This window comes from Halictus rubicundus, chromosome 17, assembly GCF_050948215.1.
Source record: "Halictus rubicundus isolate RS-2024b chromosome 17, iyHalRubi1_principal, whole genome shotgun sequence".
In the NCBI taxonomy this organism is placed as follows: domain Eukaryota; kingdom Metazoa; phylum Arthropoda; class Insecta; order Hymenoptera; family Halictidae; genus Halictus; species Halictus rubicundus.
The window spans coordinates 1860045-1874672 of NC_135165.1; the positions used below are offsets into that span (position 1 = coordinate 1860045).

General features: G+C 46.3%; 2 protein-coding genes across 5 annotated transcripts; one reads left to right on the forward strand and one right to left on the reverse strand.

Annotated features, from left to right (window-relative positions):
* Positions 1-157: 157 nt before the first annotated feature.
* LOC143362397 (sodium/potassium/calcium exchanger 4) lies at positions 158-3941 on the reverse strand. Its single transcript, XM_076802496.1, has 9 exons — positions 3765-3941; positions 3155-3391; positions 2908-3095; positions 2641-2788; positions 2461-2562; positions 2326-2382; positions 1983-2192; positions 1696-1797; positions 158-1293 (listed from the first exon to the last, which is right to left on the reverse strand). Exons 1-9 carry the CDS (start codon positions 3904-3906, stop codon positions 959-961), a joined length of 1521 nt encoding a protein of 506 aa, XP_076658611.1. The 5' UTR covers positions 3907-3941; the 3' UTR covers positions 158-958.
* Positions 1086-14433, forward strand: Zyd (sodium/potassium/calcium exchanger zydeco). Of its 4 annotated transcripts, none has more exons than XM_076802499.1 (8): positions 1086-1221; positions 9486-9659; positions 9819-10006; positions 10591-10831; positions 11314-11439; positions 11914-12129; positions 12194-12295; positions 12521-14431. In XM_076802499.1, exons 3-8 carry the CDS (start codon positions 9827-9829, stop codon positions 12862-12864), a joined length of 1209 nt encoding a protein of 402 aa, XP_076658614.1. In that variant the 5' UTR covers positions 1086-1221; positions 9486-9659; positions 9819-9826; the 3' UTR covers positions 12865-14431. The 4 variants fall into 4 exon arrangements, with proteins under 4 accessions (XP_076658614.1, XP_076658615.1, XP_076658613.1 ...); XM_076802497.1 differs by lacking the exon at positions 1086-1221 and adding an exon at positions 4892-5089; XM_076802500.1 differs by lacking the exon at positions 9486-9659 and having other exon boundaries at positions 1122-1221; positions 12521-14433.
* Positions 14434-14628: the final 195 nt, after the last annotated feature.

Consider the following 14628-nt stretch of genomic DNA (forward strand, 5'->3'; position numbering starts at 1 on the left):
TAGCAAATATTTGTCCAACTTTGAATAGTTAACAAACTTCCGTATTTTGTATCAAAACGAATCAATTTTCTATATTATTACTAACTACAGCAAAATTTTCAAGTTCGTTTCTTTTGGCTAAAATATCTCGCCCGACCAACACGACTTGACCATAAACTACAGTGATTATGAAAATAAACATACAATTCTTCGTCACTAAATGTGTTTTTAAACTGACGAAGAGGTTAAATAATATATCGATAGTAGGTTAAACACGTTTACGCAGATTTTGGTTTTTATACACAGATTTGGAGGAATTGGAGGGGAGGAGAGCGAAAGTAAAATAATATTACGTGGAATTTCATTATAACTGAATCTTTCGAATACCTTATATTCTCACGAACTATAAAAGCGTAAAGATCCGTAGTGTATCGATCAGCTTGAGCCCTACGATGCTCTATTACAACGCCCAAAGAAACACGTCCAAGCAACCGTGTTCCAGTAAACCATTAACTTTAACCCGTAAATTACGCTTGTCGTATACTGTTCAACAAGGAAGAGCACAATTGTTGAAGTCGATAGGAAAACAAAACTCCCGCACTTTTATTACAAATATCCTAAACACCTAATATAGATTTATATATATACATATACACACACCTAACGAACAACGTACGTATGCGACATATCTATACGTATACGTATACATACACATAGCCGGCACACGTACGCGTGTTCGCGTATAGAATTTAATAAAATCAATTGAGAGCCTGAGCATAATTGTTTGCGAGCACAAAGCGGACGTCCTATAGCCAACGTCTGTGCCGGCATGTCAACGATATTCGATGCAACGTATTTCTATATAAAAAAAAAAAAGAAAGTAAAAGGGATGCATGCACAGTACAACGGTCCGTTGTAAGTACGATCTGTCCGTAGTATCGCTCTATGTACATCTGTCAGCGCGCGGATTTTCCTAATGTCATTCGACGCATGTTGGCAGATTCACTATGAAGAACGTGTTGAGCTCGAGAACCGAGGCGAACACCAGGAAAACGGCGTACGTAATCAGACAGGCGATTCCGACGGTTCGCGTCAGTCGAAATTTCCCGCACAAAAGGGACAGGTAAAGGATGAGCAGAGTGGAGAACAACGATATCGAGCTGTACACGAGACCTTGCGAATTAATCTTGACGTAGTGTTGGTTGGCCACGGTGGGGAAGAACGCGGCTTTCAGGAACCAAGGTAATCCGAGACAGAGCAACACGTCGAACACGTTCGAGCCAATCGAATTACTGATGCCCATGTCCCCGTGTCCTAGAAATCAATAAAAACATTCGAAGCATCGCCGCCAAGATAAGGGAAAATCCTGTTCTCAAAACACACAAACACGCACACACGCAATAGACCGAGGTATGACACACACGGTCACGTGTGTGGTAGCGGCGACTCCGAGATCGATCAAATTCGATAAGGGAATCTTGATAACGCCACGTGCTCCGCTATCGTAACCCAATCTTCGTACAGTAGTAGGTATTATCGTGATTGTTATTCGCTAGTTATATTCTACACCGATTTTGTAAAGATTTCCGTCGGCGATTAGCGTCGCGACGGCGTCACCGTCGGCGTCGCCGACCACCGAGTATTTAGGTGTGCCCCGACGATATAATGAACGGAACAGGCTGAGAAACGAGAGCAGTTAAAAAGACGGTGAATTACCTTGATTCGCAACAATAACGCTCGACACAGCCTCTGGCACGCTCATTCCTGCCGCAAGAAAGGTCAATCCCATTATGGAGTCCGGGATCCTAAATGTATCCCCTGGAATAATGATCGATCGTCACGCGACGTACGAAACGAAGTTCGACACAACTCGATTTTTCGTTGTCGTCGTCGTCGTCGTCGTCGTTGTTTTAATCAGTCGCGTAGTCAATTAGATAATAGATCGGGGTCTGGTTCACACGGAATGACCATCGGCACACGGAAAAATATTATGAAACACCTACCGATAACGGTGATCACCCATCCGACTACGTACGAAGTGGTCGCGATCCACACGATACACATGATAAACGTGAGCGGGAACCACGATTTCAGTGTATCTCGCCGACAATCGGGGATCGTGATCAGAAGTACGAAATTAATCGGCCACGTTAACATCCACCACAATTTCTCGCAGGTTCTGCTCGGCCATCTCGTCATGTTCACGATTTCGACTGAAACGAGAGAGAGAGAGAGAGAGTACATAATACGTACATATACGGTATACCATAAGAGACTGGTATCTCGCGAACGTGTTTCACCATTGTTTATTCTCCGATGCGTCGTTTACTCGGTTCTGCTACTTACGTGATTCATCTATCTCCCCTGACTCTAGCAGCAGTATGTCGGCGCCTTTAGCGACGTCTAAACAACCAGAATGACGGGAACGATAACATTACTGTGGTCGGAGAGCACGGGGATTAGAAATTATACTGATCTTACCGTTCGAGATTAGGGGGCTCTCCTCGCCGATTTTTGTATATTTACTTCTGGTGAAGTTCCCGCAGCTGAACAGATTGTTGATGCTGCGGTTGAAGCACATCGCTGGAACAGAATACGCCTCCGTTAAGAACCGTACGATTTTTGCAGATTTTCTGCTGGCTTGAGAAATCGAATACCTACCTACGATGTATAGAACGTAGATGATGATGAGGATCAGTGCTTCGTACCATTCGACGCGTCCGTCCCTTAGCGTCAACACTAATAGCAAAACGGTAATCGCGTACGCGGCGGAATCTCGTGTTACAGGCCACCAGTCTAACTTCAGTACCTGTAAATACAGATTTATTGTTCTGGCCTGAGATAATCGGTCTAACTCGGATCTGCTCGCGCAAATAGGGTCAGCTGGGCTCCTTTTCAGCAGCAGCAGCAACATGGAAAAAGTCGTACTTCTTTCGCGAATATGCCGCAACACGCGGGCACGGCTAGTATATTGAAAACCGCCGAGCCGACGATCGTGCCAACGCCCAAATCTCCTTCCGTGACGAAAGTGCCGATGATGTTGATGAATAATTCGGGACTAGAACTGGCCGCGGCCATTATGGTCGCCCCTGCGACGTCCTCCTTCAGGCTAAGCTCTGGAATTTCTCAAGTTTAATCACCGTTCCCGCTCGAAACACCGTGTCTCTCGACTTACTGTCGCAAATCTTCTTCATGGAGGGCACGAAGAAGTCGTCGCACACGACGGCAAGCAACAGGAACATGTACACAGCGATTATAAAATGTATAACTATGTATCCCGATTGTCTTTGATCCCGCGTGAGTCCGTCCGATGGAAATTCTTTGATCGCCGGTGGGGTGCAATTAACGAAATCCTCCGCCAACCCCCCCGGCTCCATGGTGGTCGCCTCGAATTGTAACAGCTTGCGAAAACCTTGAAAGGAAATTCGTTCGAGTCACCGATAGTCATTTTTCTAATCGAACATACGACACTAAAATTTCCATCAGGTTTTTTTCGCCAGTACTTGCACAATATGTGCGACACGTGGATGACATTATGCCCGTGTTATGTAATGCTCGATCGTAAAGTTTGATATTGTTTAACATTCTTCCTTCTCCGTCGTTGAATACAGTCGAACGTGCAGAAAGCTTCCACTCATAATTGCCGTTTATCTAATGTCGCTTATTAGAGAACCGGATGCGCACCGAGTATAAATGTGTTACACCCTCGGAGATCGGGTTCAACGTTCGATTATGTTCGTTTCGGAGTGAACGAATTGAATAGGAAGAAAAAAAAAACGACTTACGTATGTCTGTCGGGTGGTTCGCGGTCTCCACGCTGTTCGGCAGTATTGCGGCCATGGTGTTTACGAAAACTAAATACATCAACGGCACGGCTATTGTGCAGACCACTCTGTAGCCCATCGCACGCGTGTATTTTCGTACCATTATTCCAGGTTCAATTCAATCAGAAGTCGAGAGAGAGAGGTTTCGGTGATCGGTCCTGCTACAACGTGACGTGCCGTTCCGTTTGATACTGATTTTGATTCGCGGAGAGTCCGCCGCCGATAGACCGCATCGACATTTTTCGTTTACGAGCATTATCAACTTTACACTGATAAGATACTAATGTCGAGTGAGACAAGACGTCCCTTCGTTGATAATTCAACAAAAGGAAAGCACATACCTATCGCCGACACGAAAATTCTACTAATTAAATGTCCCTCGGCCGGGCCCCGTTCGACCGTTCGAGTGGCACGCGTCGCAAGTTGTAGATTTCCACGAGAAATTAGACCACTCGTAAATTGCGGACGATCGTTATTCACGTGCAATTATGCCGTTCTAATTTCGCGGTATCGTCTTTCGACAGAATTCGTTCGCCGTTCCCGTTCGAACCAGAATTAATCGATGCGCCGCCTGCAGGCCTGAATTATGCAACTTTTTAAATAACACGTATTTTGGCGTGGGGGATATCTTCTGCAAACATTATTCTCGTTTCCATCGTTCATTTCGCTCGTGCGGAGTGTGACTTTGGAAAAATTTCGTCTACAGCAAATCGCTGCGACTCTTTTTGCAAAATAAAAATTCTCCAAGTCGAGGCACTGGAACCGAGTAAAAATTTGGCGGTTCCTTCAACAATTTTAAAGCTTAGAATTTTCTAAACGACTGCAACTTTCTTTGTTTCAGCACTGTCCGAACGGAGCCGAGCAGTCGTAGTTTCGTTTGCGGGAATAAAAATTGCGCGCAGTATGAAAATCTGAAGGATGGATTTCGGTGGTAAACGATTTTTGGGCAGGGTTTTTTGCGAGGAAATATAGCGGGTGCCGGCGCGTTGGGCGTGCCCGTGGCAACAAAGCGAGATGTTTTGTTTCTTGCGAAATCGCAACGAAACGGAGACGATGCGACGTTCAATTTTCAAGGAAGGCATAATGACGATTAGTGCAATGACGATTTCGCATTTTGACCGCGGCACGATTCAGCAGGCGCGATGCGCGAGAGATGAGAGAAGAGAAGAGAAGAGTCAGAGGGAGGGGCGATTCCAACAAACGCTGCCGGACTTCGGAGTAGTTGTTAATGTAGTATATGTGTGACAACGGGATTGTCAACATGGATACGTCTGACTTAGGAGGAGGTTCGTTTCAATAGATTTGTCGAATATTAGAAACGGGGTGAGATCGTGTTTTCGTGTCACGTCCCGTCCACCAGCGAACGGGAGTCGCGCGGTTCTTGTGATTTCCGGGAGGGTTTTCCTCTTCTTGTTCGACAGCCGATCTCTAAAGGGGATCGTCGGTGATTACGATCGATCGAACGGAAAAATTCATGTTTCGACGAACATGGTGGTGACGAGAGAGAGAGGAAACGAGGGCGGTGTGTGGAGGAGGTGGTGAGGAACAGAGGTGGTGGAGGAGAAAGAGAAGGAGAAGGAGAAAGATATACCGCAAGGATGAGCAGCACTATAATCATCAGTAACAGTATCGGTGGAAAGAGTAGAAGAACGCAGAACTTCGGGGAAAACCTGTACCCCGACTCGCGAAGAAAGGAACAAAACCCGTCAGGTTTCGAACGCGGTTGTGGATGAGGAGCTGGGCGAGGAAGAAGGCGAAGAGAAGAAGAGTGCAGGAGAACCGGAGCAGATGGAGGAGGTGGAGGTGGGGCAGGAGGAGAGGGGGTGGGGGAGGAAGTGGAGGCGGACGAGAGGAGAGAAAAAAGAAAATTAAACAACGGATTATTAAACGGGATGAGAAAAATTTGCGAAAATCACGCTGAAATGTAGAAAGCTTTACTCCTCGTTGGAAAATCGTGTGTACGTATGGTATCTCTCTCTCTCTCTCTCTCGGATCGAGGAAACAGGTGTGACGTGCGACGTTCTGTATATCGTTGTATAACATTTGTGGTTCGATTGTCGATCATCGTGAAAAGAAACGGTACAATGATTCCGATGATCGAGATATATACATATATATAACTCGGCCGTGAGAATACGGCAGTCAATTATCCTGTTCAGAGAAAGAAAAGATATAAACGGTCTCTCTGAATATTCCTAGCGCATAGGAGAATTCTATGTAAGTCGCGACCGGAGGGTCCCAGATTTTCGAAATGAGTCTACTTGATCAGGAAATTTGATCTATCCGGCACGCTATTCTCCGTGTCGATCTCTCTCTCGCTCTCGATCCCTCTTTCTCGCTGTTTCTCTTTCGCGCTGTTACAATGGCTCGCGTTGCACACGACGGAACGCTTGAAAAGTCGTTGAGCGCGGTGAACCACCGTTTGTTATATTACTCGAAAACAGTATTTTACAGTGAATCACACGCTGGTAATGATCGTTCAATTATGCGAGAGATCGGGGCGGCCGAGTACGACGCGCGTTCTCGTGTACCGCCAGTAACGTACTCTCGGCGATCTATCTGCGTTCTCGGGATGTTACTGTCTTTTCCGGAGACGAGAAACAAAAAAGAAAAAGAAAAAGAAAAAGAAATAGACGGTTGACACGGTGGCAAATCGTCGGGGACAACGTATATTCCGATTAGATCGTCGCGCGACTCGAAAGGTACTCGACGAAACAATTAACGCTGTCCGGTTCAATTGTCGACGAACGATTAACAAGAACGAATTTTCTCTCGCATGTTCGTGTGAACCGTAAGAGTACGCGAGGGAGGGGAGGGGAGAAGATTGGAACGTTAACCGCACGGATACAGCTTGTTCTATAGGTGAGAAAAAATTGGGCTGAGACACGATGAGATCATTGGAACCGTAATGAAAGAAAAAAAGACGTAACGCGTTAGGGTCAGAGCTGGCTACTACGTGGCATCCGGCGAATTCGTACGACGACGACGACGACGACGTAATATTTAACGGGAATCGTTTTATACAACGTCGTCGTGCGTAGGCGTGCCGATATATTACTAATTGATGACCGACAATTAACGGTGGAGAACCATGCCCGATGACAATCGTTTGTTTCCAACGAGACGAAACCGTTCGAGACCGAATAGCCGAGCCACGTTATATCTAGTTTATACGACGTACATTAGACCTGAATGGCATCTCCTCTGCCAACTTGAATGAGAGCAATTTAACTTCTTTAGGTTGCTTAATCGGTAGGAAGTCACATCAGCTATACAGCTGTATAACCTGTACAAGACACCAATACGTGCATCGTTTGCTTCGTTACATCGCCAGTAAGGAATCATAGGAGAAAAATCACCGGGATGAATGAATGAAAAACAACCGGATCGGGTGAACAACGTTCACGATGCGTCGATCGAAACCGCGACCCTTTTACACGAGAGATCGCACGGTACATAATAATTTTCAACGATCGTTGACGATCCGAAGAGGATCTCCCTCAGGAGAAGAAAGCAAAGGTTATTGTAGATAACAATTGTTATTCCCGGATCATGAGAAAGTGCAGAATGATATTTCCTTTCGAGGAACGCAGCTCGTGTCGTATGATCGACGCACACGCAGGTTCTAATTTTCAACTAGTTTCAGTTGCGGATCGACTGCATTGCAAAACGCCCACGGTCGGCCTTTGTTTGTCTTGCGATTAATTAATCTACTGCCTTTTAGCCGGCTGTTGCGACCGGCCTGCGGAAGCCCGTGCATTTTTCCAGAGAAATTCCGAGGAACTGGCTATCGAATAGAATTTCCTGCGCGAATCGTCTCGGTGCAGCAAAGTGGAACCGTGCGAGACATCGTTGATGCGACATGGAATTAAACACTCGATGGAACATCTGAGAACGAGAGATTTCTCGAAGAAAAAAAGCGGAATCTTTGAAAAACCGAAATGTGATTCGTTGGAGAACGGTACGGCAGTCGGCGTCCGATTAATTTTCCTCGAGGATCTTTATCGCTATTAAATGCATAGAGCTCGGCCGGTCTACGAACAGAGACAACTATAGAAACATTATTGCTGTCTCGTCTGCTATGCTGTTATTGTTATTGATACAATTATCAGCCACGTACGCGTAGTATGTCGAGCCTCATTAAACTTTCTGATATTATCGTGATTATGTAAGTTATCGGAGGTCTCGTTATCGCTCCACGTGGCAAATCGATCGATTCGACGAGGACCGATCCTGCGAAACGATTTCGGACCGACGCGACGCGACGCTAGGCGACGCTAGGCGACGTCGAATTGAAAGCAAAAATAAAAATGCAGAAACGGCAAAGGTCGGTGAACCGTTTCCACGCATACACACACACGCACGCACACACGTTTGCGGTTGCCGTCGTTACTCGAGCGAATACAACCAATTACCCTGAATCCGTAATCATCGAGCAAAGTGTGAATCCCACAGTTGTGCTCAAGGCCGTTCGCGGACTTATATAATGGAGTTGTCCGAAATCGGACGAAAGATAACAATGCGGGAAGGCACGACCGAATCGATACGAGAGCCGTGACACGACGATCCGGCACAAAGAGTCCGAGAGAATTTTTTGCCGAAAAATCAATGGCTCGAAAAGCGACGATGCACACCGGAGTCATCGAGCCGCGAAATAAAACGAACGACCCCGTTCAATCGGTCGTCGTTCTCCTGATCCTTCTCTTTCTTCGATCACGGCCACGCGGAGGACACCGTTCGCCGTTCAGAAAAATTCATTCGTCGTTACGCTCGCGAAACACATCGATATCAACCCTCTTCCCTTATCTTTCTTCCGACACGATTCCCATTAACACTAGATCTACGGAGCACTGAAAGTGGCTATTTTGGATTATTTTATAAAAATACCAAGAATATATTCAGGCTTTTACTATAATATACGTTCCAAGGAATAAATGTGTTAAACAAATTTCCTAGAAATGCATTTTTACAATCATAATAATTGTAAATTAAAGAACATAGAACCCGCCATTTTGACGGGCCCCGTAAATCTAGTGTTAAGCTCGCCTCGCTTAGGTACTTGCTCGAAACATGGTCTCTTTTCTACTCGAGGCTGTATGTCGCGTGTCGCCGTTGCACAGCGGTCCGGGAACCTAAAAAAACTGGCCAAAAATCGATATTTCGAAAACAATTATGTGGGCACGAAGCGAGAGCCCTTGGAATCTTCAAAATATCGTTCATTTCACACTATTCGGTGATTTTTAAGATTTTACAGAGTAAACAATTTCAGGGCCACCTTCTGCAATTTTTATCTATTTCATTTTACTGATTTCTGTACTTAACACTAGAACTACTAATCAAAATGACTGGTTCCCAATTTTTTCTCTTACAATCACTGAAATTGTAAAAACGTCTCACTCATTACGATAAAAATTGTGCGAAGTCGAAATGGACACGGTCTTCTCACAGTTACAAAGCGATACACGTCAGTCGCATTTATTGCTCGGTAGTTCTACTGTTAAAAAGGGGAGACCACCTCGGTTTTCGCTATACGAATATTTTCGACCGGACAATAGTCCTCGAACCTGGAAAAACAATTTTTTGGCCAGAAGGAAAACCGAAAACGGATTTCCTGGGGACCGCTGTGCGTTGTCGCGAGTGCTCGTCGCCCGGATGGTTTGTTAAAATCGTTTCACCTTTCAGGTATAAATTGTACACCGCCGGCGATAGAGGATTTCCCGCACGATCTATTCGACGAGAAGGAACGACAAGGTGGAGCCGTTGTTGTACACGTGATCGTGTCCCTTTATCTATTTATCGCGTTAGCAGTAGTATGCGACAAATTCTTTGTACCCGCCGTGGAAAAAATTTGTCACGGTAAGGAAAAGTCCACGACGATCGATCGATCCCGCGCGTTCCCGCTCGTCGATCGGACCCCCGCATGTATCGCGACCGGGAATGATCGTTTTTTTTTTTTCTCGTAACCGGGCCCTCTGGTAAAACGCATCACGGGGAAAATTCTATTTATCGTTTCAGCGCTCTCGATGTCGAAGGATGTGGCCGGCGCCACATTCATGGCCGCGGCAACGTCGGCACCGGAATTGTTCGTCAACGCGATCGGCACGTTCATCACCGAAGGTGACATCGGCGTCGGAACAATAGTAGGCTCGGCTGTATTCAATATCCTCGCCGTGCCGGCTTGTTGCGGTATCGGCGCTGGCATGGTAAGTCAGAACTCGCAACGCGATCCTGCAAAACTTCTCGATCGCTTATGCTCGCCATCGGCCGCTTCTCTAACGCACAACACGTCACGCTATGGCATGCGTCATAATTCGATATAACGTGGCGGTAATGAAGCGTCAGGTGACCGAGCGAACACTGTCGCCTTTTCAGCCGCGAACAATATCTTTTGTTTCCGTCGGCTGCTCGGACACTGCTCTTCAGAAATTGCATAAAATCGTCATACAGTTTTGTCTGTTGAGGCTTTCCTACAGGAAGACATTTCCCAACGTTTCGCAAGCATAGCTAGCTTCATCGGGGGGTCAGAAGACACACCGATACTGTCTTCAATGCTTGCGAAACGTTGGGAAATTTCCTCCTTTAGGACACGGCTTACACCCGAAAGCCTCAACAGAGAAAACTGTATGATGCCGGGCCGTGAAAGTCTCAAATCTCTGATAGAATCTTCAGTCTAACGGATAGAATGGTTTTTGGTCACCTGATGTTAGCGAATAAATAATCCTGTTACCGATATATCAATTGTTACGCTGAAACTAATGCCAATGTTATGTCCGTTGATGCCCCACAGGTAGTCCCGTTGGATTGGTGGCCGGTTAGCAGAGACTGTCTTGCCTACGGCGTAACCGTTGCCATTCTAATATGTATTATACACGACGAGAGGGTGGAATGGTACGAGGCGTTGGCGCTCGTGTTGCTGTACATCGTCTACATCGCCGTGATGTACTGGGACAAATCGTTCCAACGGTGCACACGATTCCGCGCGAACGATGTTGATCAATCGTCGTTGGACGATCATCGGCTCGCGGCAGGTAAAACCACGAGCAAACGTGACCGTTCGCTTCGTCCGAATCATGCGGAACTGAACCGCGACCAGATTCATTCATTCTTCGGTCGGAATTTTCTCGGATCTGTCACACGGCAAATTGGCCTGACGCGTTCATGCTTCAACTATTCAAGATATTCGTATCCCACGCGTATGGACATATTCATTACGCAAATATCTGTGTAGCATACTCGGACTCGGTGCACGTAATCAGATACGCGGCTTTCAACCCTCGCACTGCTCCGAGTGAAAACCATCCGACCACTCTGATTCTGGATACTCTAACAAGCCTGATTTCTCCGGTTGGCGGTGCGAAACGTGTACCGTACCGTGTACACACGAAATTCGACAATTTTACCGTGGAACCGTTTTCCTGGAAACAAGTCGACGCTCGCGCGTTCCCACGTGTTCGTCGGAAAATGCGATACCGGAGCCGTTACAGGTGTAAATCGTTGATTCTTGTTCCAGGTAGCAGCATCGAGATCCGCTTAGCGACCTCCGACAAAGTACAACCGGCCAACGATCAAGCTGAACGCACAGACGTGCCTCTGCAAAATGGAGGAACGAAAACTCAAGAGGAGAATCCCGAGCCCAGTGAGTGCGGAAAGTTCTCTCGTTATTTAACGAGAACGCGAGAATGATTCAATGATGATTGCAATAAGCTTCCACAGAGTTCCCGGTCTAGGTTTAACACTGAACCCACCACGCTCAAAATGACCGGTTTTATATTTTACAATCATTGAAACTATGAAGATTCATTTATGGAAAATAGTGGAGTAAATATTCTTGTCTCAATACATTTAGGGTTGCCATATTTATAAGGCAATATTTACTGTTAATGCTTGGTAGGTCTAGTGTTAACCTTCCTCCGCTTGCAATAACTTCGATCGAATAACTAAACAAGGACAATTCAGTTACCGAAATATACGGTCAAAAGAATTGGAGTTACTCTGGAGGGTTGCAACCACCGATTTTTATTTCCCAATCGAATGATAATACTTTTTTCTGGTGAATAATCTCGACCGCTCCTGGACCTGTAGAAAAGTTATGTGATTTCACGTTGCACAGACTACGAATACGAGTTATTGGTCTGGCCAGCGAGGGCAGGATGGATCAGAAAGACGGCTTGGATCCTGACCTGGCCGATACACCTAATATTCATGTGCACGATACCCGATTGCGAGAAGCAACGATTCAAAAATTGGTTCCCGGTTACGTTCCTCATGTGCATCATCTGGATTGGATCGTTGAGCTACGTGGTTGCTTGGATGATCACGATAATCGGTAAGAAGAGTCCGAATATATTATTATCAGACTGCAATGTAACAATGGTCGATTCCATTTACAGGCGATACCCTAAAAATACCGGACTCTGTGATGGGCATTACTTTCCTCGCAGCCGGAACCAGCGTTCCAGAAGCAGTATCGAGCGTGATAGTTGCCAAACAAGGTAAAACAACGCTGACGCGATCGACTGTCTTTTGCCAGAGGTGTACACCGCTAACACGTTAAGCACCGAAGGTCGAACCTGGAGTTTCTCACAAAATCGTGGTAGTTCAATTAACGAAACTTAATAGTGTCTCGCAGACACGTGACCAACGCGGTATTTAACGTGTTAGGCAGGTGAGACTTGTCACCGTGGATGGTTGTCGTTAATGGTTGTTTTTCGGTTCAGGGCACGGCTCGATGGGTATTAGCAACTCTATAGGATCGAACACGTTCGACATATTGTTGTGCCTGGGCCTGCCGTGGCTAATCAAATCATCGTTCTCGCCGACGCAGCCTGGAAAGCATTACATCAGTATAAACTCCGGCGGACTAGAGTACAGCGCCATATCGTTGTTGTCGACGCTGATGTTACTCTATATTGCTTTTGCCTCGAATAAGTTTCAGCTCGATAGAAAAGTAGGCCGTGCCTGTTTGTGTATGTATGCCGTGTTCCTCATATTAGCCTCGTTGATAGAGCTCAATGTATTCTTCAGGGTAAATTTGCCCACCTGTCAAAGGACGGTCAAGTGATACGGGGACCGAGAGTAGAAACTTTTAACGATATTCGATACGGTTTTAGTTGATTATCGTATGTTCTTTAAGAACTGACGAACAACACCGTGGACCGAAGAATACTGTTTTATATTAACGCGAAACCTCCTCTCACTCGCCTCATCCGTTTCGCTTTTTAAGAGAACTGTCCTCCTCTCTCTCTCTCTCTCCCTCCCCCTATCTCTCTCTCTCTTTCTCTCTCTCTCTCTCTCTCTCTCTAGCGACATCGTGCCCGGCTATTCTCTGCAAGCCGTCCGATGGTTCTGCATATCTTTTATCCGTTCGAGTTGCAGCTTCGTCCCGGCCTCCTTTCGAACCCCCTTTTCTCGATCAGAGTACCCACCACCGCCTACGTCCGCTCTTTTCATCCCCTCCACCACCCTTTTGTTAACTTTTCTCGTGTCTAACATTCCGGGCTCTCGGAGAAAACGTCTCTGTCGACACACTTGCCTCGTCCCCGTTGTTGCTCTTTCGCCGTAAACACAACTTTCAATCGGGAGCAAGGAAAAATGAAGCAAATCGTAGAGTCGGACAAGCGACGACGCGACGCGACGCCCGACGTCCTTCCAACCAGCAAAAATCCGCGTGCTCGTCGAAGAAACGCCATAGAAAACACGATCGACTAACTTTTATTCCTGGAAAATTTGCTACATTCCCGACAGAAGCGTGCGCGCGATCGTGCCTGATTAAAAAAAAGACAAAATAACAAAAAGGAAACAAACCTGAACTGCCGTCTCTACGAATGCGTCGTTTTGAGAACATACCAGAGTCAACGAATGCCCGTGCCCGTTACGTATGTATACGCGTGACCGAGTACTACCGAACCAGGTTCCGATAATCGGTTGTCGTTGCGGAACATTTACGATAATCTATTATTGGAAGCAGAAAATTACAAGATATCAGTTATGACACAGCGACGATTATTACCGCGCCGGAATCATTACCGAAAGAGATGCCACTCATTCGTTTCATACCAAATACCGTGGACGCCGAAGCGAGTGTACACCTTGGAACCGCGACACGCGCCTCAATAGAGAAACGACGAATACAGAAACGATGGAAAATATATAGGAATAGGGACAGCGAAGGACACAGAAACATAGTAAACACACACTTGTCAACGACGATATAGTTCGACTAACATCGTTCCAAGTATTATATTTATTTCTCTCCCCGGTTCGAGTCTGATATTTTTCATAGGAGGAACCCCGAGCCAAGATCTAGCTTCTGCTGCGGCCGCAGCTATATTTGACTTTCAAATACCTAAATATCCGAATTTGTCCGTGATACTATCGACAAAAGCACATGGTCGACCCACACCCACCCCCGAATCGAACAACCGCGCTATATTTCACGGAACTTAGAGCGTCTCTTCTTCCTTTTCGTTGAAAAATTACTGTTGTTCAGACGCGTCTGTATTGTATCGTTGTCTGCGACGTCGCGGTTTGCAAGGTGCACACTCGCGCTCGACTCTCGCCGTGCATTGACGTGTACTGAAATTCACCGCAGGGTGTGTATTTAGGTAATCTACGAACTTAACGAGTTTAATAAAGTACTGTAATAAGTTATTAAACAGCTATTGTCGATCCCGCCGCGGTTTGTCCGCGGACAGCCGGAGCTTTCGTCGACGCGACGGGGAATCGGTTTTTGTTTCGACCGGTGCGCGAACTGTGTGCGGTTGATCGAAAAATTGCGGTTTGCGACGAGTTCGCGCGTTGGCAACTGTAATCGATGCTTTCGAGA